At 53.4% G+C, this 23282-nt stretch overlaps 3 protein-coding genes across 8 annotated transcripts; all 3 read left to right on the top strand.

The window, feature by feature from the left end:
- Positions 1-2622: 2622 nt before the first annotated feature.
- Positions 2623-11910, top strand: CLK2 (CDC like kinase 2). 4 transcript variants are annotated; one of them, XM_049880700.1, is made up of 13 exons: positions 2623-2913; positions 4475-4644; positions 5419-5644; positions 6340-6424; positions 6778-6844; positions 7015-7131; positions 7952-8118; positions 8900-8994; positions 9697-9826; positions 9928-10010; positions 10142-10221; positions 10399-10489; positions 10994-11910. In XM_049880700.1, exons 2-13 carry the CDS (start codon positions 4475-4477, stop codon positions 11177-11179), a joined length of 1497 nt encoding a protein of 498 aa, XP_049736657.1. In that variant the 5' UTR covers positions 2623-2913; the 3' UTR covers positions 11180-11910. The 4 variants fall into 4 exon arrangements, with proteins under 4 accessions (XP_049736657.1, XP_049736656.1, XP_049736655.1 ...); XM_049880699.1 differs by having other exon boundaries at positions 6337-6424; positions 10994-11909; XM_049880698.1 differs by having other exon boundaries at positions 2624-2913; positions 5416-5644; positions 10994-11822.
- A 106-nt stretch (positions 11911-12016) lies between these two features.
- On the top strand, positions 12017-16584 carry SCAMP3 (secretory carrier membrane protein 3). Its single transcript, XM_049880696.1, has 9 exons — positions 12017-12274; positions 12612-12689; positions 13271-13393; positions 13472-13592; positions 14258-14386; positions 14825-14984; positions 15091-15192; positions 15777-15894; positions 16144-16584. Exons 1-9 carry the CDS (start codon positions 12209-12211, stop codon positions 16288-16290), a joined length of 1044 nt encoding a protein of 347 aa, XP_049736653.1. The 5' UTR covers positions 12017-12208; the 3' UTR covers positions 16291-16584.
- Positions 16585-17696: 1112 nt separating this feature from the next.
- Positions 17697-22768, top strand: ENTREP3 (endosomal transmembrane epsin interactor 3). Of its 3 annotated transcripts, XM_049876020.1 has the most exons (12): positions 17697-17947; positions 18145-18201; positions 18410-18520; positions 18627-18746; positions 18931-19038; positions 19603-19775; positions 19906-20005; positions 20330-20399; positions 20677-21225; positions 21857-21925; positions 22025-22278; positions 22365-22768. In XM_049876020.1, the coding sequence occupies exons 1-12, from the start codon at positions 17723-17725 to the stop codon at positions 22536-22538; spliced, it is 2010 nt and encodes a 669-aa protein (XP_049731977.1). In that variant the 5' UTR covers positions 17697-17722; the 3' UTR covers positions 22539-22768. The 3 variants fall into 3 exon arrangements, with proteins under 3 accessions (XP_049731977.1, XP_049731978.1, XP_049731980.1); XM_049876021.1 differs by lacking the exon at positions 18145-18201 and having other exon boundaries at positions 19600-19775; XM_049876023.1 differs by lacking the exons at positions 18145-18201; positions 18410-18520; positions 18627-18746.
- The last annotated feature ends 514 nt before the right edge of the window (positions 22769-23282 follow it).

Below are 23282 nucleotides of genomic sequence, written 5' to 3'. Positions count from 1 at the left end.
ATTGATCAGTTTTGCCATTCCACTAGGCTTAAAATGAGCTATCCCAGAGGTGGAGTAGGGGGGGGACTTGACTACCACCAAAAAGAAGAAATGGGAGCAGAGTGTGTCCTTTGGACCTAGGATCCCTGCACTGAGGCCCTCCTAGACCCAGGAGACAGAGAGAGAGACCTGTAACACCAGAGACGGCAGGACAGTGAGAAGCAGTGGCAGAGAAACAACGGCAGCTGAAGCAGCAGAACCAGGAGACTGGCAGGAAACAGCACAGTGAGCTTCCTGGTCACCCACAGAGCAAGAAAGCTGAGCACCTTCGAGCAGAGCACCTTCTGGTAGAGTGGGGTGCCTCCAGGCACTTATTGGTGGAACTAGGCTTGCTGACCCACTGAGCAAGAGAGTTAAGCACCTTCGGGCCAAGGCTTACTGGTGGAATGGAGTACCTCCAGGCATGTATTGGAGGAGCTAAAGAGCTTTGTAACACTTGCCCAAGCAGGGTAGAGGCTGGGCCAAGGGGCCAAGAGAAAGAGAGGCCTACCTGTGGGCATGGCTGAGAAGAGGCTGTCTTGATTGATCTAAGAACTGTATCGTGAATTATAAACTCTTACTGCCCTAATCAACCCCCTAACTGTGAGTATGGTCAGTGAGTTCTGTGTGGCTATTGCAAGGAATTATTGGACACAGCAGAACAGTAGAGAGTGCCCTGCGAGGGACGGCTGGTATCAGAATTGGTAAAAGGTTGGAGGGTGGTGGTATGTTTGACCTCCACCATGTAGGAATCAGCCTTGGGCTGTTGATGCTGACAATGACCCTCTCCCCCTTGTGAAGTTAGAGGAGGTCAGATGCCTCCTAAGCACCATTTTTACACAACCCCACATGTGTCAGAGTAGAACTGTACTCCACAGGGTTTTCAATGGCTGGTAGATTATCATTCTGCATTTCTTCAGAGGGGCCTCTGGGTAGAATCAGACTTCCAAACTTTTGGTTAAGCCAAAAAAAACCAAACCCACTGCCGGCGAGTCGATTCTGACTCATAGCGACCCTAGGACAGAGTATAACTGCCCTTATAAGGTTTCCAAGGCTATATAAATCTTTACCAAAGCAGACTGCCACATCTTTCTCCCGTGGAGCAGCTAGTGGGTTCAAACCACTGACCTTTCAGTTAGCAGCCAAGCGCTTAACCACTGTGCCACCCAGGGCTCCCTAACCTTTTGGTTAAAAAAAAAAAAAATTTTTTTTTTTTTTTAGGAACCAAGAAATCCTGGCAGCTCCCTGAAATGCTTTGTTCTGTCTTGTCTCCAGCCTTTGCGGAAGGTATTCTCCTCCAATTCACTTTCCACCAGTTGGTTCAGATCTCAGCTCTTCTAAGAAACCCAGAAACACATTCTCAACTCTCCTTCCCCAGGAAGGGTCTAGACTGTTGTTTTTAGCTGCCTGAGTCAGCCCCCTACTCATGGTGACCCCAGGCACGGTGAAACAAAATGCTGCTGGGTCCTGCAGCATACCCATGATCGGTTGTAGATCTGACAGTTGCTAGGGTCTGTCTAGACTAGAGCTGTCTTACAGCAGCCAGGGCACCACTGTTCATAACAGTGCTTGTCACATGTTCACCATTATTTGTTTACAGGTCTGTCTGTGCCATTAGATTGTGAAGGTCTGGTGAACAGTAATCCTGCGCCTGGCATGATGTTGGACACATAGTAGACACTCAGTAAAGGCTTGTTGAAGAAATGGTCTGGGAAAGGTGTTCATGGAGGAGGAAGTGAACTCTCCAGTCCTTCATCCCAACGCCTTAATTACACTTCCTCCCCTATTTTACAAAAGTTCTTCTCCTAAACTGTTTCTACGTATAATTGGTCTAATCTCAATCTATTCCCTATCCCAGCCCCCCTCTTATATTCTTTAATTTTAATAAGGCAATCCTCAGGTTATTCTTTCATTTCCCTTTCAACCTTCCTTTCTGACCATTTTTCAATTTCTTCTATAGCGTCTCTGACCCTTCCCGGTTTGTCTTAAGGTCTTTCTCTTTTCTGCTCTATTTTTTCAATTCAGTAAATTTATACTTCTCACACATTATGTGTAAAGCACGTTAAGATACAGTTCTCAAATGATTTCCCTCTTTAGGATATCTGATTCTCCATCCCTGCATTTCTGAAACATTTCCTCCACGGTCATGTCCCCCGCTGCCACATGTGCATAACTTTGCTCAGGACAAAAGGTCGAAGCCCCTCTTTCCTGGGCTTAGGTAGGCAAAATGTTTTAAGCACCGGATGTTTTCAGGCTTGGAGAAACAGAGCTGACCACGAAGCCTCACAAGAGTCAGAAGGTTTGCGGAGCGGCAACACTTTGTTTTATTTTACATCTCCAACCTAACTACGTAAGCTACAGCAGTCTGGATGAAAACGGCACAGGACTGAAGAGCCAGACCTCTTCGAGTGGAGCCGGCTTGGCAGGTAAGCAAGCGCGTCTTGCGACCCCCTCCCCGCCCCACGGACCGCCGCCCCCGCCTTTCCCCGCCCCGACCGGCGGGCGCTGCAAGCTACGTGAGCACGCGGCGGCGTGCGCGGCCCTGGGGCGGAACCCAGGGGTAGCTGGGAGGCGACGCAGGGCGTGCGTGCGTGCGTACGTGCTCGCTCACAGTGGCGGCAGCGGAGAGGAAAGGCCAGAGCCGGAGACTGAGCGGGGATCGGGCCCCGGGCTGGGGCGTTGCGAGCGGCGCCGACCGGATCCTGGGGGCGGGAACGGAACCGGGGCGGGCGGGACTGGAGCGGAGCCCGGGAACGGGGCGGGAGGTCCCGGGGTCCCGGGTCGGGGGGGTGGAGCCGCACTTCGTCGCCGCGGGGGTGCCGGGACTCCGGCCGCAGTGCCGCCGCCATCACGGACTTCCTGTGGGACAAGCGCACGGGCCTCGCCGCCAGAACGGTGAGCGCGCGGGCTGGCGGACCGCGGGGCCGTGCGGAAAGATGGCGAACGCGGGGGCGCGCCCTGCGGGGCGGGCGGGGATAGGACCGGATTGGGGGCAAGGGACTGGGGCAAAGATTGGGAGGAGGATGCAGAGCTGCAGAGGTGGGGAGTAAAGAGATGAGGTGGAAGCAGGTCGGTCTGCCTTATATATATCCAAGAACGCCTATAGAAAACTTGGGAGAGGCAAGAGTAGGAGAAGGGGTGATGGAGTAGGGACAGAAGCTCCAGAGATGAGAAAGAGTAGAATAGCGAAGTTGGACTAAGCTGAGGAGTAGGACAACATAGATTGTCACTTTGAGGATATGGCGTCTGACTCTAGGAGTGAGTTCTGGATTTTTCGAGTGAGAAAGGGAAAAAAGATTTAGAAGTTGAGACAGATCCTAGGTTAGATATGCTCTAGGGAGAAAAGGCCTGTGCGCGTCCTTGGTGGCAGTGTGGTTGTGGTGAGATGGCACTTATGCTAAGCAAGGTTGGATAACCAGGGGTATTCTTTTGCTCGCATTTTCTTGGTTTTCTCTCAGCTCTGTTACAGTAGGACTGAGTCAGCTATCACTCTCTTTAATTCGAAAAGGTTGGGAAGAAATGGCCAGGAATGGGTGTCATGTGTTGGTGTCATTTAGCTTTTTCTACACCTAACCCCATGTCCACCCGAGACTTCTGTCCCCGGACCCTCTCATTTCATTCTGCCCTCCTCTTCCCTTCTTTCTGGAATGTGACAGTGATTTCTCTGTGACTTTCCCTGAAGAGAAAAAAAGATCTGTGCACCATGCTGTTCCATCCCCAAATAACTTGAAGGTAGCTAGCTAGCTCTAGGCCAAGTAGTGCTAATATTAATTAAAAACCAGTTATTCTCTACTTCCCAAGTACAAGAGGGGTGGGGCCAGGTAGGAAGCTGAGACTTGACATTAAAACCTCTCTAGGGGATTTGGCAGAGATACTTCAAGGGGCCAGGCCCAGATTCTTGAAACTTGATTATATTTGGTATATACTTGCTATGTGTAGAAACCTGGAAAACTGGATTCGTGCCCTCAGGACATGGATGGTCTCTTTATGGAGATAAGATACTTAAGGACTATAAAACCTTTGTCAGAACAATTACAGTAAAGCTAATGTCTATTGAGCCTGTTGGCACAGATCTGTCTTGGGTCATAGCCAAGGATGAAGGGTGGCGGTCTCTGTCAGTCACACAGTCTCACCTGTAATAGAGCTGTGGCCCAGACCTGAGGGCCTTCATGGAGCCATGTTTGAGGAAAAGCAGGGTAGAGGAATGAGTAGAGATGGGGTAATTGTGGGATGGGAGGAGAGCCTATTAGAATTTTCAGCCAGATTTAGTAGGTGAATGTGTACCTTAAGTTTGAGAAATTGTAAGCACAGAGAAAGACTGCAGAAGTTGTGGGTGGTAAAAAGAAATAGGGATAAAAGAGCAGAAAGGCCCTTAGGATCTCTGGAGCACTGGGTCCTTGGAGGGGAACTTTGATGGGAGCTTTCTCCACTATTTTTTCTTTTCCTTCCTTTCTAGATGCCTCATCCCCGAAGGTACCACTCCTCAGAGCGAGGCAGCCGGGGGAGTTACCATGAACACTATAGAAGCCGAAAGCATAAAAGACGAAGAAGCCGCTCCTGGTCGAGCAGCAGTGACCGGACAAGGCGACACCGGCGGGAAGACAGTTACCACGTCCGTTCTCGGAGGTGAGGCCTCAGGAAGAGAAACTCAATCTCAGGTCACGCACTGTTCAAAAAACACATACTGGTTCCGTGCTAAGAGCATTGTGCAGAACAGCTGGGTGGAGATGATGTTCAAGGTGGCTAGCAAAATAAAGCATTTGCACTGCATTGGTAATAGCTGTTATCATAGGGGAAGTACAGAGCCTGGGCTGAGGAAGCACCAGCAGGTTTGGTTGGGTGAGATAAAATGTGTAGTTCAGGGGATTTCCCAGAGAAAGTGACATCTAAGCGTGTCTTCAGTTGGAATAGGAATCAGACTAATAGGAGTCAAATGGAAGAAGTGTCCCAGGCAAAGGGAAAACATGTGCAGAGGCCTGGGGGCTAGAGGTAGCTGATGGTTTAATAAGCAAGACAAAGTTGGGTCTATATAGTTTTAATAATTTCAGCAGTATTCAGGAATGGTTTGGAGCAAGGCTGGATTTCAGTTGGGGAGGCTGGAGAAAGAAATGACTATTGCAGTGTATCACTGGAGGGGAGGAGGAGACCCCCAGAGAGAGTGAGTACTCTGCAGATATCTTTTCAGAGGCCTTGGTGACATACAGGTGTGGGCATCCTCCCATTTAGTCAGCTCACGCTTCTGGTTCTTGGCCCGCTTGGAGCACCATAATAGGTGTCTGGGGGCAATTTTTCGAGCATTACTCTTCATTGTTCTTACTGAGGGAGGATCTTGTCACATGGCAGAAATGTGGCTTGAACACATGTACCTAATGGATGTTTTTTTTTTTTGTCCCATAGCAGCTATGACGACCGTTCATCTGACCGAAGGGCGTATGACCGGCGATACTGTGGCAGCTACAGGCGCAACGACTACAGCCGAGATCGGGGAGAGGCCTACTATGACGCAGACTACCGGCATTCATACGAATACCATCGGGAGAACAGCAGTTACCGCAGCCAGCGCAGCAGCCGTAGGAAGCACAGGCGGCGGAGGAGACGCAGCAGGACGTTCAGCCACTCATCTTCGGTGAGTGCCTGCTCAGGCCCTTCTTCTCCCCACTCTTCTTCAGACCCTCTAGTGCCCTGGTAAGTGAGCAGTATTCTTGTTCTCAGCTGAGCGTTGGGGCATGTACGTTGAAGTGGGCACCGAATCTGCCTACACTCTTGGAAGCTCTCCAGCTCTTGGAGGGCCCTGGAATCTGCTTTGGAGATGTATGGGCACAGAGCATTTGTGACCCCCAGTGCCCTTCCTGGCATGCTGGGCTTATTGTGATTGGGAGTAGCTCTTCTACCCCAGAGGCCTCCACTCTGTTGGGGACCTTGCTTGGGAAGTGCCATTCTCCCCCAAGCCCTGGGCTTTTTGGCCTCCTTGGCAGGTGGGCTTGGGTGGGGGCAAGGGGAGATCTGTGCCTGCCTGAAAGGGCATTGCGTAGAGCATGGCGTTGTGGGTGACATTGGCAACGACACTACTTCTCTGCTCTGCCCATGCCTCTCCTTGTTCCTGTTTTGGGTTTGGGGACTTGGGATTGTGCGCCGCTCTCTCTTCTCACCCCAATCCGCCTTACTGCATCTGACGTGTTCCCTTCCACTGTCCCCCATCATCGTCTGTCCCCCCTGGCTGGGCGCCTGTGACCGGTGACCCCTCCACCACCCACCCCGTCTCCCTCCGGCCCCCGCTCCGACACCTGGCTTGCTCCGGCCCCCCCCGCCCCCCGACAGCAGCACAGCAGCCGGAGAGCCAAGAGTGTAGAGGACGACGCTGAGGGCCACCTCATCTACCACGTCGGGGACTGGCTACAAGAGCGATGTACAAGCCAAATCGTAACAATCCTATAGCCTGTAATGGTCCCATAGCCATCCTAATGTCCCAAGCCAACCCAAGTCACAGCCTCTTTTGCCTTTTCTCAGTGGTGTTGTTTATCTGGGTGGTTTGAGTTGCTGTTGAGACTTGGCCTCTGCTGTCCACTCCCAGCTCTCATGGCCCCTGGGTTAAAGGTGGTGGGACTCACTCAGGGGTTTTCTTCCCCTGTGACCATCTGTATCTGTTCCCCCTTCATCTCCTCACCCCAGGTTGCTGTACCCTTTTTTTTTTTTCCCAACTCAGCTCATCCCCTGCCTTCTCTTCCTCCCTCTCCCCGACCCTGCTCTTTTTCATTTCAGATGAAATTGTAAGCACCTTGGGAGAGGGGACCTTTGGCCGAGTTGTACAGTGTGTTGACCATCGCAGGTAACTGTCTGTCCCCTCCTTACTCCAGATCTACTAGGTATATGGAGGTGGGGTTTGTCTGGGGCTTTTTTGCTAAATAGCCAAAGGTAGGATTTCTTAGTGCTCAGACAGCCCATTCATTCTGGGATGTTCTTGAGAACCCAACAAAAGCCTCTCCTGCCAACCTACAGGGGCGGGGCTCGAGTTGCCCTGAAGATCATTAAGAATGTGGAGAAATACAAGGAAGCAGCTCGGCTAGAAATCAATGTGCTGGAGAAAATCAATGAGAAGGATCCTGACAACAAGAAGTAAGCAGCCAAAGGAATATGAGGGGAGTCTGAGAGTCCCCACGCCTACACAGGAGAGACTCCCAGTCCAGAATTCGGCAGGCAGGGAAGTCCTAGACCTTCTCATTCATCCGTCTTTTGTTCATCATCCTAGAGCAGGAGGACAGCAGGGCAGGAAGGGCCTGGGGCATTCTCTGACCCGTTCCCCTTGTCTAAGGGACATTAGATTGCACTGTTCTCTGTTTTGCTCCTGCTCAGGACAGCCTTTGTAGAGATGTGCCCTGGAATGGCCCCGGGACTCAGCATCAATATTTTGATCCAAAAAATGGATTAAGCTTTTATACCTAGGATTATGCTGATGGGGCCACAGACGTTTATATAGTAATATTTTTGTTCACACACATTCGTAGGCCAGAAGTACAATAAGAGCATTCAGTGAAGACGCAGAGGGCAGTAGGTATAAACATGGGCCCAATGGCAGCTGACGGCGAGTGAACTGCAGGAACAGGGCTGGAGTCAGGGTCAGGAGTGACAGCTTGACAATTCAGGGTCCGTGCTGTTTGGAGCCTGGCACTCAATAGCTCTTCAACAGAGAGTTTTTGCATTCTTTAAAGTTTTGCAGGAAAATAGTTTAAAGCTTGGCAGGTGTTTCCTCTCTTCTTGGGTCTCCCAGAAGGGCCATTCCCTAAAAAAAAAAAAAAAAAAAAAAGGTGTACTGAGTTTTGTTGGAAATGCAAGCTGGTGTGTTTTTGCCCAAGTATGTGGAATCACCAGTTCTGTGGTCCCCTTATTGAAGGGGTGGTGGGCTCATCAGACATCCTCCCCCCATCTCTCTTCCCAGCCTCTGTGTCCAGATGTTTGACTGGTTTGACTACCATGGCCACATGTGTATCTCCTTTGAGCTCCTGGGCCTTAGCACCTTCGATTTCCTCAAAGACAACAACTACCTGCCCTACCCCATCCACCAAGTGCGCCACATGGCCTTCCAGCTGTGCCAGGCCGTCAAGTGTGAGTGGGGCGGGCCAAGGCGGACTCTGGGGCAGCCCCTCCCTCCATTGGACCTCTTCTGTCTCAGTCGTGCACTGGTGAAGCCCCTAAACAGTCAACTCTCGATTATCTGCACTTCTTTTATTCACTGTCATCTTGACATCACCTCTTCTGACTTAACTCCTTGATTGATGTCTCCACCATTACTGATTGCTCTTATTCCACATTCAACCTAGCAGGAGCTGGAAGAGAAAGCCTTTGAAACCGAAGCACTTAATTACCTCATTTTTCCCTTCTTCCCCTTCCTTGGGAAAGTGTAAGTCAGACAGCAAACACAAAGACAAAAACATTCCACTCAGGCTGGAGGTTGACGTTTGTCTGAGATGAGATGCTCTCCAGCCCCAGCAGAGCAGGTGGGAGCAGGGAGGAGTTGAGCCAAGGGGGCAGATACAGAGTCTAGACCAGTGCATAGTTCCTCCTGAGTCTTCACAACCATACAGTTTCACAGACTGGAGTTCACAGAGTGTCAAATACACAGATGTGCCAAGTCAATACAGAAGTACAACCCGTAGCGAACTTGGGTTTTTGTATCAGGTGAGAGTTGAATATATAAATAAGAGCAGGGCTGCTTAGCTGCTTAGCCCTGGCATTTCATTTGGGTGTAGAATAGAAAGCAGCCTAGTCATTCTGGACCTGCCACCTCATCAGCTTTGATCCAGGTGACCAAGTTGGGGGCCAGCTGATGCTAGTTAGTAACCCCTTGTGGCCTGCACTGAGCCTGACCCGGCATTCTCCCCTGCAGTCCTCCATGATAACAAGCTGACACATACGGACCTCAAACCTGAAAATATCCTGTTTGTGAATTCAGACTATGAGCTCACCTACAACTTAGAAAAGGTAAGGCAGACAGGGTATGTCCCATGGCCAGTGCCGGCTGGCAGCTGTTCCACTTTGCCTTCCCTTGGCCCTTTCTGTTCCGTTTTCACATTCTCCCCATTTCCTCCTTGTCTGACTCCAACTGAATAAAATCAGTGTAACAGAGGAGCTTACGAGAGAGACTGAGTAAAGCCAGAGTACCAGAATAGACTAAAAGAAATTTAAGGGCTTAAATTAAATTGGAAGAGAACTTGAAAAAAGGACCTCAGATAATTTCCTAATAGAGTTAAAATGGTTTTAAGGTTCTTGGTTTAGACTTAGTATCTCTCTTTCAGACATATTTCTATAAGGCAGGAAACCTCAGCTTCCATGACAAACTGAAAATAATGGGGACATAAGAGCTAAGGGAACCCTCTCTCTCCCCTGATCCTTTTGCCACCTGTTACATATATATAGCTCAAGCGTACACTGGCCACTTGGGTATAGTCTTAAGGTACGTACAGGCTTGCCCGTTACTTCATAATCATTTCTTAATCCTTTTCCTCTGTGCTGAAGTACCCTGCATAATCTAGGGAGGCTGTGAAGGAGGTGACTAACTATCCAGGATATGTGGGAGCAGGCAGGAGGCCAGTTTCATTGTTAAGGCTCAGAAGCGCTTCAGAGAATAATGGGGAGTCTTGGTCTGAGGAGAGGAGATTCATTCTCTTCCTGCTTTGCTTCCAGAAGCGAGATGAGCGAAGTGTGAAGAGCACAGCTGTGCGGGTGGTAGACTTTGGCAGTGCCACCTTTGACCACGAGCACCATAGCACCATTGTCTCCACTCGCCATTACCGAGCACCAGAGGTCATCCTTGGTAAGGGAGGGCAAGGCCGTCCAGGTGTGAGGAGACTAGGAGGTCAGGGTGGGCCAACTAAAGCCTCATAACACCTTTTTCCTCCCCCTACTCCCGCCCAGAGCTGGGCTGGTCACAGCCTTGTGACGTGTGGAGCATAGGCTGCATCATCTTCGAGTACTATGTTGGCTTCACTCTCTTCCAGGTAAGTGATGGGTATCTTAGATGACCACCAGGCTTGCATCTAACTGGTTTCCTGTTTTTTGCTGAGGACCTGCCTGCTCTCTTCTCCATTCAGCACCTGCCCCCACGTTCACTTCTGTCTTTGTTTCCCAGACCCATGACAACAGAGAGCATCTAGCCATGATGGAAAGGATCTTGGGTCCTATCCCTTCCCGGATGATCCGAAAGACAAGGTGAACCTTGAGTGGGAGGGACTTAACTTTTTCCCTTTTCTCTCTACAGAATTGGTCTATTTCACATCATTTTTTTCTTTAACGTCTCCCCTCCCCCCCCAGCTGTTCTCAGATGGGGGATAAAAGAATTATAACAAGAGGAACCTCCTGATTCCTCAACCTCCCCTTCCCCTCTAGGAAGCAGAAGTATTTTTACCGGGGTCGCCTGGATTGGGATGAGAACACATCAGCTGGGCGCTACGTCCGAGAGAACTGCAAACCACTGCGGGTGAGCGGGACTGGGAATAAATAGTGCCCACCACCCAGAAGTCATTTCCTCCTTGAGGGGGTTTGCCAGGAGCAGAGGGTTAGGAAAGGAGGGGAAGTAAAACGAAAAGAACACATCCTTGGTCATAGAGGACAGGTGAGAGGCTGTGATTTTGTGGAGAGAAAGTTAGACAACCACATCTGTCTTGGGCCAACCAGAGATCAGAGCAAGGTCCTGGATTCTTTAGGTCAGACAGAAAAGAATAAACTACCTTGAAGAGCTTACATGTTAACGAGGAGCTAGTGAAGATTCATGAAGTTGACGAGTAGAAAGAACTTTCAAAAAGTATGAAGGCATAATCAAGCTAGTAGGAAGGTAGGATCAGACATTGATCATGGTATGGACGTGGTAGGGCAGCATTCAAAATAGTTGCAAGCAGAGCCTTGGTTCTCCAAGCTAGGGCCTTGCAGAAAGCAGGGTTTGTAAGACATCCTGCCTCACGTTTTTCCTGCCCTCCACCACCAGCGGTATCTGACCTCAGAGGCAGAGGAACACCACCAGCTCTTCGATCTGATTGAAAGCATGCTAGAGTATGAACCTGCTAAGCGGCTGACCTTGGGCGAAGCCCTTCAGCATCCTTTCTTCACCCGCCTTCGGGCTGAGCCACCCAACGCCAAGTTGTGGGACTCCAGTCGGGATATCAGTCGGTGACGATCAGGCCCTGGACCCCCCTGCGTCTTTTAGAGCAGTGGGTGTCCAGTCCAGGACACTGGTGCTTTTTTATACACAAGAACAGAGCCGGAGCTCACTCCTTCCTCCTGGCTCCCTACACATCTGTGAATATGTGAAATAGTGTAAATATGACAGAACTTGTACCTATGGATTCAAACCCTGCCTTGTACATAATGCCATTCCATCCCACACTCTTCCCACCCTCACCTGCCCCTTCACATGGAGTTGGATGGGGTCAAGAGTGAGGTAACCAGGTGACATACCGTGTTTTATAAGGAATTTTGTACAGTCTTTGTGAAATAAAATGACGTGCTTCATCGGACCCCCATCCCTGGAGTTTGAGGCTTGGGGGTGTTGGGTGGAGGGTTGAAAAGATTGGCAGTCTTCCTGAATCTGGGTATAAAGAGTCTTACACTGCTAAATTAACCAGACCCAGGCCACCAGTTTTACCAAGTTTCCTCTTGGAAGGACATACCTTGGGTTAGAATAGAGAAGGATTCTAAGATGTCACGTCTGTGATCTAGAATAATGAGGGTTGGAAAAGACGCCTTGCTACTGTAGCCCTTAAGATGGGCCACAGGTTAGCGCCAAAAATCCAGGTGGAAAGTTTAAATAAACAATTAGGGTCGTTAGGAGCCGCGGCTACCGTTCAGAATTCTCCCGGCGTACATCTCGGGATGCTCAGAAGGCCCAGGATCCTGGCGCGAGAGGCCTGCTGGGAGATGTAGTTCGTTGGTGGACAGAGGTCACATGGGTAAGGGGTGGTACTTGGCTGTGTGACAGGGTTAGAGGTGTCACGTGGGGCACTTCGGTCTGCGTTTAGCAAAGGCGCAAGCGCAGCTTGCTGCTGCTGCTGCTGCGGGGTCCTTGTGATTCTTCCGGTCGGGACAACCAATCGGTGCGCAGGGAAGCGGGGCGGACGGAGAGGAGCAGAGGGAGGTCTGACAGCCGCCACTGCCGCGGCAGGGGCGTGGAGGGCTGGGGGCGGCCGAGGCCGCGCTTGCAAGCATGGCCCAGAACAGAGACGGCGGGAACCCGTTCGCCGAGCCCAGCGAGCTTGATAACCCGTTTCAGGTGAATTGCGCCCACCTCCTTGGGGCAGTTGGGTTAACTCTTCCTGGTTCTGGAGGGTCGCGCTAACTTGTATTTTAATTCATGACATTTGATCCGGCGAGGGGCCGCCACGTGAGGGGGAGGGTGACTCCAGACCAGTGAACACCTTAGGGGGCGGGCCCTGCCCTTCCTGCAAGGTATACTGGCACTGTGAGATGAAAGATTTGGGGCAAATGTTTGGATAGCAGTGTGGCCCCTAGAGTGTAGTTCTTGGAGCCACAAGGAATTTAGGAGCGATCCCTGGAAATTCCCCCAGGAGGCACCAGGTGCCAGCTGAGCCCCAGGTCTCTGCCCTCAGGACCCAGCTGTGATCCAGCACCGACCTAGCCCGCAGTATGCCACGCTTGATGTCTACAACCCTTTTGAGACTCGGGAGGTGAGTTTCTGGAGAGCACAGAAAGGCAGGGAAGGGGAAGATGTGCCAGTAAGCCCAGTCTGAGTACAGGGCTTACTGCATATAGAGGGAGGAAGAAGCACTGTGATCTTAGCTCCCTGAGAGAGGTCTGTCTGCCATGGCTTGTCTGGAGACACCAGGGCCAACCATCCATCCCGGCTGAGCTCTAAAAGTCAGTCCGGGGAGAACTTGGATTCTAGCAGGGTTTGAACTGAGGCTTCTGTCTGGAAAGGCATGAGATAGAAAACTATGGTTAGGGGTGCAGTTAGAAGGCGAGAAATGAGGAGGACTAGACTTGTTTGTCCCACTGGAATAGAGAATGGTAAAGATTTTAAGAGTTTAAGGGGTAGATATTGTACGTGAATGCTTTGAATCCTTGCCAAGGAATTGGATATGAAGGGGGATGCAGGCTAATGCAGGTCATCATTGAGTTCTCTGACATCAATCCAACACAAGAGCTTAACTTTCTAACAACTGGGGGAGGGGCTTCTGGCTCAGGCAGATTGTAGATTCCTGGTTATGAGGGCCTGGATGATCCCTAAGGTCTTTTCCAAATCCAACAGCCATCACCAGCCTATGAGCCTCCTGCTCCTGCCCCATTGCCTCCACCCTCAGCTCCCTCCTTGCAGTCCTCAAGAAAGCTCAGCCCCACAGAACCCAAGAACTATGGCTCCTACAGCACTCAGGTACAGGGACGCACACAGTGGGCTGGGGAGAGGGGCCAGTGCTCAGGACTCACCGCTCCCTCTGCTTATCCTGGGCAGGCCACAGCTGCAGCAGCCACAGCTGAGCTGCTAAAGAAGCAGGAGGAGCTCAATCGGAAGGCAGAGGAGCTGGACCGGAGGGAGCGGGAGCTACAGCATGCTGCCCTGGGGGGCACAGCTAGTAAGTGGATCCTTGAGGGGGCGCCACTGAAGAGAGGAGGAGGGTGTTTGACAGTTTGGAAGGAGCAAAGCAAGGCCTTAAGAGCATGGACTCTGGAGCCAAACTGCTGAGTTTGAATTTTGGCTCTATCACTTACTAACCATGAAGTTTTAGGCAAGTTATTTAATCTCTGGGTACCTCAGTTGCCTTTTTTGTAAAATGAGAATGTTTGTATCTGTTTGACAAGATTGTTGTGAGGATTAAACAAGACCATATATGCACAGTGCTTAAAACAAACAAACAAAAAGATTGCCTTTGAGTCAATTTCAACTCATAGTGATTCTATAAGATAGAGTAGAACTGCCCCATAGAGTTTCCAAAGCTATAATCTTTATAGGAGACCGCCACATCTTTCTCCTGCAGAGTGGCTGGTGGGTTCGAACCACCAACATCTTGGTTAACAGCCGAATGCTTAGCCACTGCACTACCAAGGCTCCTTAGCCCAATGCTTAGAGATTGTAAATAATAAATGTTTGCTATTGCTATTATTTTTGCCATCTCCTCATCTTGTCTCCTGGGACCCTGAATTAGAAGAGAGGACATGGAAATGGAAGACAGAGGGAGCAGGCCCCTTGTTGGTCTCTGTCTGACTTCTGGGGACCTCCTGCTCTCTCTGTTCCTTGCAGCTCGACAGAACAACTGGCCCCCCCTACCACCTTTTTGCCCAGTCCAGCCCTGCTTTTTCCAGGACATCTCCATGGAGATCCCCCAAGAATTTCAGAAGACAGTATCCACCATGTACTACCTCTGGATGTGTGAGTAGTGGGAAGTGTTTTTGGAGGAAGGTAGTAATTGGCACTTCTCTTTCTTGTTCTGTATCCTAGTTGTCAAGAACTAGACATTTCGCCTCTCCTCAACATCCAAGTTTAAGACCAATTTTTCTAGGAATTTTTCTTTTATAGTACCTGTAATTTGCCAGCCAGCTAACAAATATGTATTGTTGCTCGCTTTCTCTTTCCTTATCCCAGTACATAAATGTATTTTCAGTCCTTTAAATGTCTTTATAAGAGGGATCACGTGTGATGGGGATTTGCTTGTTCTGGCTCCACTGTTGACTTGAAGATGCCGTGAAGGCAAAGCTGCCTTCCTTTCCTTACTCAGCCACATCTGGTGAGGGTTTTGGGTGGGTGTATATGAGAAGAGGCCACATTGCAGTACAGAAGGACCCGTCATCCTGTCCTTCCACCCCTTAGGCAGCACCCTGGCTCTTCTTCTGAATTTCGTCGCCTGCCTAGCCAGCTTCTGTGTGGATACCAGTAATGGCTCGGGCTTTGGCCTTTCCATCCTTTGGATCCTCCTTTTCACTCCCTGCTCCTTTGTCTGCTGGTACCGTCCTATGTACAAGGCTTTCCGGTAAGCAGGGGGATGGGGAAGGGGATGGGGCACCTGGGATGGGCCTTGTAACTGCTCCTCCATTCCTAATTCTTCTCCTACCCACCACATTTTTTTGTCCTTGCAGGAGTGATAGTTCATTCAATTTCTTCGTTTTCTTCTTCATTTTCTTCGCCCAGGATATACTCTTTGTGCTCCAGGCCATTGGCATTCCAGGCTGGGGGTTCAGGTCCGTGAGGATGCCATCCACCCTCACCCCTCCCTCTCACTGCTCTAGACCAAGCCTGCACTGGGTCCTGGGGAAGGGGTTGTTCAGAAATAGGAAATGTGGTTTTTATTCTTGGGAGGTGCTACTCTAATGGGAGAAAGAGACAGGACATACTTCCGGGATAGAGTCCAGATAGAGCTCGAGACAGGTGTGGATTAAGGGGAAGAAGGCTACATGTGGTAAAGCCCATCAGTCCTACTCCAAGGCTTCCTGGAGGAGGGATGTGTAACCACAGTTGAAGAAGGATGGGAGTCCTCAACAGAGAAGGATCTGTCTGGAGCGAGGAGGCCTGGAAGAGCTTGGAGAGCTAGGAGATAATGGCCTGGAAGCTGGGATCAAACTGGGAAGAGAAAGGATGTACTTGGGATTGTGGTGTGTGGCATGCTGTCAGACTGCCAGGAAAGCTAGTTTCAGCTGCAACCGCTGATGGTTGTGGGTGGCAATTGGGCATGTTTGTGACAGTAACCAACAGAGAAGCTGGGAGGACAGAGGACCCAGCTGGGAGCAGCCCCTCTTAACTGCCACTTGCCTTCCTCTCCTTACAGTGGCTGGATCTCGGCTCTGGTGGTTCTGAAGGTCAACAAGGCTGTAGCTGTGCTCATGCTGCTGGTTGCCCTGCTCTTCACTGGCATCGCTGTGCTGGGAATTGTGATGCTGAAGCGGGTGAGGGGCTGGGTTGAAGGGGGGCCAGAAGGGTGAGATCATGGGTCCCTAGGGGACTGGGTGAAACTGTGGAGGGCCAGGCTGTTGGGTGAGTTCTCAACTAATGGACTTCTGGGGCGGGAGGGTGTTTCTCTGTGTGTATGTGTGTGTGTGTTGGGAGGAAGGGACAGAGCCAAGAAGGTGAGTGGTGGTGATGGTCTTAAGTTGGGGTTGGGTACCTGCTGTAACGTCTCTGCCCTCTGCTTGCAGATCCACTCCCTCTATCGCCACACAGGTGCCAGCTTTCAGAAGGCCCAGCAAGAATTTGCTGCTGGTGTCTTCTCCAACCCTGCGGTGCGAACCGCAGCTGCCAACGCAGCCGCTGGGGCTGCCGAAAATGCCTTTCGGGCCCCTTAACCCCTGACTGGGATCCCTGGCCCTGCCACTTGAGGGAGCTGACATAGCCCCCATTCCTGGGGTCTCTGGGACTTGAAGAGGCATCGCTACTTGATGTCTCCTCTCTAGTGCCCCAGTCCAGCGGCCATGACTGCGAGCCTGACTCGGGTGCGGGGAGCCCGCTGTGACCCAGTCACACTGCCCGTCCCCCCAGTCAGACCACACTGCTGCCACGTCTCACACCACCCCAACCCCAGCTTCCCTCTGCTGTGCCAAGGCTGTTGCTTCGGTTATTTAAATAAAAAGAAAGTGAAACTGGAACTTAAGTCCCTGTTTCATGATTTTATTGGAAATTAGGTGTTATGAGAGAGAAAGTGTGGCAGGGGCTGGAGTGGAGGAGGACTATGAACTCCTGAAGGGAATCAAACTGGGCTTCATTGTAAACTGAGAGCCGTGGTGGGGTTGGGCGACGGGGCCCGGCTGGCTGGCGCAGGAAGAGGGAGGGAAGCCCAAAGATGGGCGTGGAAAAGCTCAGCCACCAGGGAGCCCTGCTCCCCACCCTTCTCCATTAATGACCGGGGAGGAGCGGCTGCCTCTGCCGGGAATGCCGCGGGCCCAGGGGCCTGCGAGACTGGGTGGGGCTCAAGGGGGTGCGGAGATGGTTGGCACCTCCGTCCTGGGTCGGCGGAGAGGTAGGGGTTGAAGGACCCCTCACCAGGCTGGCAGATAGCGCCGGCTCGCCCCGCCCCTGCCTCCTGCCCTTCCCCGCCCACGGGGTCTCCGGCCCGGACTACAACTCCCGGGGCGCACCGCGCGGGCCCTTGCCGCCACGCCCCTCCTACCTCTCCATCCCCATCCCCCGCCTCCAGTCCTGGACCAGCTGCAGCCTCAGCTGGTGTAGTGGAGCTGGGTGGCGAGGGAGCGGGGCAGGCGACCCAGGAGACAGAGGCGCCGCGGCCTCTCCCCACCATGCAGCCCCGGACCCCACTGGACACCCCGAAGGCACACCGGCTGCACCTCTAGGGTCACCCGGCGCTGACCACTCCCCTCATCTCTAGACTCCTTCCCCATCCTTTTCGCCTTTACCCTCCCTACCCTTCCCCAGCTCCGGACCGACGCCCTCCCCTTACTCCCGGACCGGCCCTTCTCGGCGCCCCTCCTTCCTAGGGAGATGCAATGAGCCGGTGCCCCCGCGTCCTCACCGCCGCCCCGGGCACGGTGCCCGCCCGGTGCCCGTGGTGGGGAGGAAGCACTCCGCGGCCCCTCCGCGACGCCCCTCCCTTGGGGCCCCCCTCAGCTGGCGTCCCAGGGGCATGTCCCAAGGGACCCAGCCAGGGGGTGGGCTCTAGAGCGAAGCGGGTGGAGAGGAGGAAGGACCGGGCGTTGGGCGCCTCTGAGATGCTCCCAAGCGCCAGGGCGGGCCGAGCGAGGCTCAGGCAACCGGGCGGCAGGCATGATGCCCTCGCCTAGTGACTCTAGCCGTTCGCTGACCAGCCGGCCCAGCACCCGGGGCCTTACCCACCTCCGCCTTCACCGGCCCTGGCTGCAGGCCCTGCTCACGCTGGGTCTGGCCCAGGTGCTACTGGGCATCCTGGTGGTCACCTTCAGTATGGTGGCCTCCTCCATCACCACCACTGAGAGCATCAAGAGGTCCTGCCCGTCTTGGGCTGGGTTCTCGGTGAGTTGGGTGCACCGCTGTTAGGTGGGGGGTGCTCCTCAGACCCCACCCCTTCACACCAGCTGCAAGTCCACATCCTGGCCTTTCTTCCCTCTCCTACTCCTCTCCCTCCTTACAGGGCTGGGTGCACCTGGTGGTAAGGGGATCACTCAGGTGCCTCCCCTGCCAGACTGAGCGTGTGCCCACTCTGTCCCCAGCTGGCGTTCTCCGGGGTGGTTGGCATTGTGTCTTGGAAGCGACCATTTACTCTAGTGGTAGGTGCCAGGGTCCAGTGCCCTCTGGGAGGCAGGTGCCCAGCACCTGAGGGGCTGTCCATTAATACCCTTAAGGAGGGAATTGGCTCTCCAGTTTGTGCCAGCCAGGCACAAGGTATCCATGAAGGAGGGTGGCTTCATTTATGGTAGAAGTAAAACCTGGCACCTGTGTAGGTCTCAGCCCTTAGACTGCACCCTGTTTCCCCAGATCTCCTTCTTCTCTCTGCTTTCGGTGCTCTGTGTCATGCTCAGTATGGCTGGCTCTGTTCTCTCCTGTAAGAATGCTCAGCTGGCCCGAGACTTCCGAGACTGTTCCATGGTGAGATTTGAGGAGGTAGAGCTGGAAAGACCTGGTTGGGGGAGGTGTGCTGGACACCTCCGTTTGTCCCAATACAGGCCACCTCATACTCCCCACTCCCACTCAGGAAGGAAAAGTCTGTGTGTGCTGCCCATCTGTTCCTCTCCTCCGGCCCTGTCCAGAGTCTGGACAGGAACTGAAAGTTGCCCCTAACTCCACCTGTGATGAAGCCCGAGGGGCCCTCAAGGTAAGCATGCACCCCCACCTCCACCATTCCTTCCTCCCCCATCATTCTGGTTTCTACCCTTGCTGCCCCAGTCACAGCTCTTAACTCTGTACCGCCCTCCCTGGATCCTCACAGGCCTGGAACAAGTGGAATTTACCCCTCTCCAGGCCCTTCTCACGCTCCTTCTATCTCTTCCCTTCTCCAGAACCTGCTCTTCAGTGTCTGTGGGCTCACCGTCTGTGCTGCCATCATCTGTACCCTCTCTGCTATTGTCTGCTGTATCCAAATCTTCTCTCTGGACCTTGTACACACGGTAAGGGGGGGGCCAAGGTCAGGGTCAGGGAGGTATGGTGGGGGAGGGGTGCTGGGCCTGGGCCTGGGCCTGAGGCTGCAGTGCAAGCCTCTGTGCACTGCACTGGGGCTGGGGCTATGGGTCAATAATAGGCAGGTCTGCTGGAGGGACGTTTAGGGGGTCCATGGGTTGGGGAGGAGGGGGATGACAGGGAGTGAGTGAAGTATGTAATGCCAGCCTGGGGCCAGGAGAGGGGGCTTTAGAGAGTAGAACTAGAAGGGACTTCTGGATGGGGCAGGGTCAAGAAGGTCCTGGATCGGGGGTGGAGGGGAGGGGAAGGGTGGATGTTCTGATGGGGACAGTGTCAGAACAGGTGGGATTCTGGATGGGGTGGGGCCACACAGGGGAGGAGTTTCTGAGTGGGTGAGGCCAGAGCCAGCAGTCCGGAGGGAGAGGCCAGAGTGGGAGGAGCTTCTTGGAGGGGTGGGGGGGCAGAAAATAATGCAGGTAAGAGGGAAGTTGGGGGACCAAGGGAGAGGTGTATTCCCAGAAATCAAGCTTCCTGATCTGCTTGCCCTGCAGCAGCTGGCCCCTGAGCGCTCAGTCTCTGGGCCCCTGGGGCCTCTGGGCTGTGCATCCTCACCCCCAGCCCCTCTTCTACACACCATGCTGGACTTGGAGGAATTTGTACCCCCTGTGCCCCCACCACCCTACTATCCCCCGGAGTATACCTGCAGCTCAGAAACAGATGCACAGAGGTGAGGCCTGGCAGGTCTTGCTGGGGAAACCAAGGGAGGAGGCTGCAGCTGGAGTTTGGACCGGTGGGGAGGGATCTCGGTGGGGTAGGAGTTTTTTTCCAGGCCCTAACGCTCTCCCTCATCCTGCCAGCATCACCTATAATGGATCCATGGACAGCCCAGTGCCCTTGTACCCTACTGATTGTCCGCCTTCCTATGAGACTGTCATGGGGCTACGAGGAGACAGCCAGGTGAGAGTCGGGCTGGGAAGCTGGGTGGAGCCTGGAAAGCTGAGTGGGCTGTAGTAGCTGGACACAGATAATAATAGTTACTGCGTTCTTTATAGCACTAGCATGTCGCTGTCATCTTTGATCTTCCTTAAACTCTGGTGAGGAGGGAAGAGTCATAGGAACTACGATTTCTATTTTGCCAATGTGGAAACTGAGGCATAAATAAAGTGACTTGCACAAAGTGACAAAGCTGGACTGGAATCTAAGTCTCCAGAGCTCTGTCCAGTGCATGGGGGTGGCTTGTCACTGTGTAGGGCTGTACCCCTGACGCTGTGTCTTCTGCAGGCCACTCTCTTTGATCCTCAGCTTCATGATGGCTCCTGCATCTGTGAGCGAGTGGCTTCCATTGTAGATGGTGAGCAGAGAGCCAGAGGGCCAGACAAGGGCAGTGCTGCTAGGGAGGGTGGGACTGAGTGGGGGGAAAGAAAAAAAAAGGGAGGGAGAAATAGGCTGAGTTGGTGGTTTAGGGACAGGGAGGGCTAGGCTGTATCTTCTTGGAACTCGGTATTTATCTGTCTCCTCTGAGATACAGCTGGAGGCAGAGAAGCCAGAGGGAGAGGCTGGGCCTGGGAGAAGAGGAACTGCCTGGTCCTGGCTAGCTAGTGCTAGCCAGCGCCTCCTGCCACCCACAGTGTCCATGGACAGCGGGTCTCTGGTGCTGTCAGCCATCGGTGACCTCCCTGGGGGCTCCAGCCCTTCAGAGGATTCGTGCCTGCTGGAGCTGCAGGGCTCGGTACGCTCCGTGGACTATGTGCTCTTCCGTTCCATTCAGCGCAGCCGCGCAGGCTACTGCCTCAGCCTGGACTGTGGCCTGCGTGGCCCCTTCGAGGAGAGCCCCCTGCCACGGCGGCCCCCTCGTGCTGCCCGCTCCTATTCCTGCTCTGCCCCTGAGGCTCCCCCACCCCTGCTGGGTGCCCCCACAGCTGCTCGAAGCTGCCACCGGCTGGAGGGCTGGCCGCCCTGGGTGGGACCCTGCTTCCCAGAGCTGAGGCGGCGGGTCCCCCGGGGAGGCAGCCGGCCAGCAGCAGCCGCACCCACCAGAGCCTCCACTCGACGCTTCAGTGATAGCTCAGGTTCCCTCACCCCACCGGGGCACCGGCCTCCTCATCCGGCTCCCCCGCGACCGCTGCTCCTGCCTCGGTCCCACAGCGACCCAGGCATCACCACCTCCAGCAACACTGGTGAGCCCCCCACCCTGGGATGCAGGAGAGGGCAGGCACTGGGAGTCAGAGGGTTGGCGATGGCCACTGGAGTTTGGGACATGGGACATTGTGGGGTCCCTGTGGAGGAAGAAGAAGTGAGCTCACTCCTGCGGCAGACACTTCTGGAGCACTCACCTCCTAGGGATCCAGCATCCATAGCTTAGTGGCTAAAAGAGTTGGCCTTGTTTTTTGAAACCCAGTTCCACAGCTCCCAGCCTGAACAAGTTACCTAACCTCTCCAAGCCTCAGTTTCTCACCTGTAAGACAAGTATAATACTAATGCCTACATCATAAGTCCTATCGAGTAAATGAAAATTAGCTAAGACAAGCAAAAATGCTTAGCACTGGCACAGGAAGCACTCGTCATTACCATTGCGAGCCAGGTCCTGGGGAAGATACATCAGTGAACTGTATGGACTTACCCCTGTCTCTGTGGGTTGTACCACCTAGTTGCTGGCACATATGGACAACGATGATGTCCCTTGGTTGGGGATGGGGATATAGAAGTTGCGGAAGCTCCTCTGGGCTTGAATTCTCACAGTGGGTGGTGGGCAGGCACTTTCACAGAGGCACCTACCCTTAGTCCCTGTCTCTTTGTCTCTCCCCCCAGCTGACTTCAGGGACCTTTATACCAAAGTGCTGCAGGAAGAAGCTGCTTCCGTTTCCTCTGCAGATACAGGTCAGGGATGTGGCTGGTCCCTGGAAGGTGGGAGGCGTGGGCCACTGCCTGCCCTCTCTACCCCCACATTCCACCCACTTACACTCTTTCTTTCTGCAGGGCTTTGCTCTGAAGCCTGCCTCTTCCGCCTAGCCCCCTGCCCTTCCCCCAAGTTGCTACGTGCCCGCTCAGCCGAGAAACGGCGTCCTGTGCCCACCTTCCAGAAGGTCCCCCTGCCTTCGGGTCCTGCACCTGCCCACTCACTGGGGGACCTAAAGGGCAGCTGGCCAGGCCGGGGCCTGGTCACTCGTTTCCTCCAGATATCCAGGAAGTCTCCAGACACCCTTGGGAATGGAACCCATGGGCATAAGCAGGTGGGAGTTAGGGGAACCAAGATACTAGGGAAATCCTAGAGCTTGTGGCTCAGCCATACTGATCCCCTCCCTATGTCCCCCTCCAGGTACCCCTGAGGCCCTGGGGCCAGCCAGGCCGAGAGAGCCTACACCTTCGAAGCTGTGGTGATCTGAGCTCTGGCTCCTCCCTGCGGCGCCTCCTGTCTGCCCGCCGGCTGGAGCGTGGTACCCGCCCCCACAGCCTCAGCCTCAATGGAGGCAGCCGGGAGACTGGGCTCTGACCTGGGTGTCTTGCCATATGGAACAGATCCAGATGATTGTTGGGGCCACAAGCACCAGCCGGTTGGGACCTGCAGCCCCCAGCGCCCTCTTGCACTGGCTGGCACAAAAGAAACCTGCTGAACACCCCCCAAAGTGTCCCTTTCCCTCCTACCTCTGGGGGGCTGCTGCTGCTTGCCTCTGCCCCTTCCAGCCTGAGAGAGCTTCTGTCCCGTGCCACATGGGTATTCAGGCAGGCTGGGGTGGGGGGCGGTACCCCTGCTTACAGCATTGGGGGAGGAAGACTAATAAGCTCCTGTGCCCCCAGCATGTGAGTGGCTTTCTGATTCACCAGGGGCACTATGGACAGGGCAAAGGCGTGTCCTGGGTGTCTGGGCATCAGGGGCTGTGTGCCTATGCAATGGTGTGGTGAGGCATGATGTGGGTGGCCTCCCACCTCCACCATCTCTAGCTGCATGACCTCGGGCAAGTTATTTAACCTCAATAGCCTGATCCGTAAAACCTTGTGAGGATGAGTGTTTATAAAGCTCTTAACACACTAAGTAAGCCTCCAATAAATTTCAGTTTTCCGCCTCTCTCCTGGATCATTCTTTATCACCAGTAACATTTGCTGTAGTATCTCTCATACTTAAGAAAATTCTCTCAAGACACCTGTGTTTATTTTCTGCTACCACCCTGTATCTCTGCTCCTTTTCATACCAAAATGTCTCCCCTCATTGTTCCCTCTACTTTTTTTGACCATCCAT

The sequence above is a fragment of the Elephas maximus genome, chromosome 3 (assembly GCF_024166365.1).
Source record: "Elephas maximus indicus isolate mEleMax1 chromosome 3, mEleMax1 primary haplotype, whole genome shotgun sequence".
NCBI classification, from domain to species: Eukaryota; Metazoa; Chordata; class Mammalia; order Proboscidea; family Elephantidae; genus Elephas; species Elephas maximus.
Note: the sequence above shows the minus strand (reverse complement) of the source record. Positions and strands in the feature narration are given on the sequence as shown.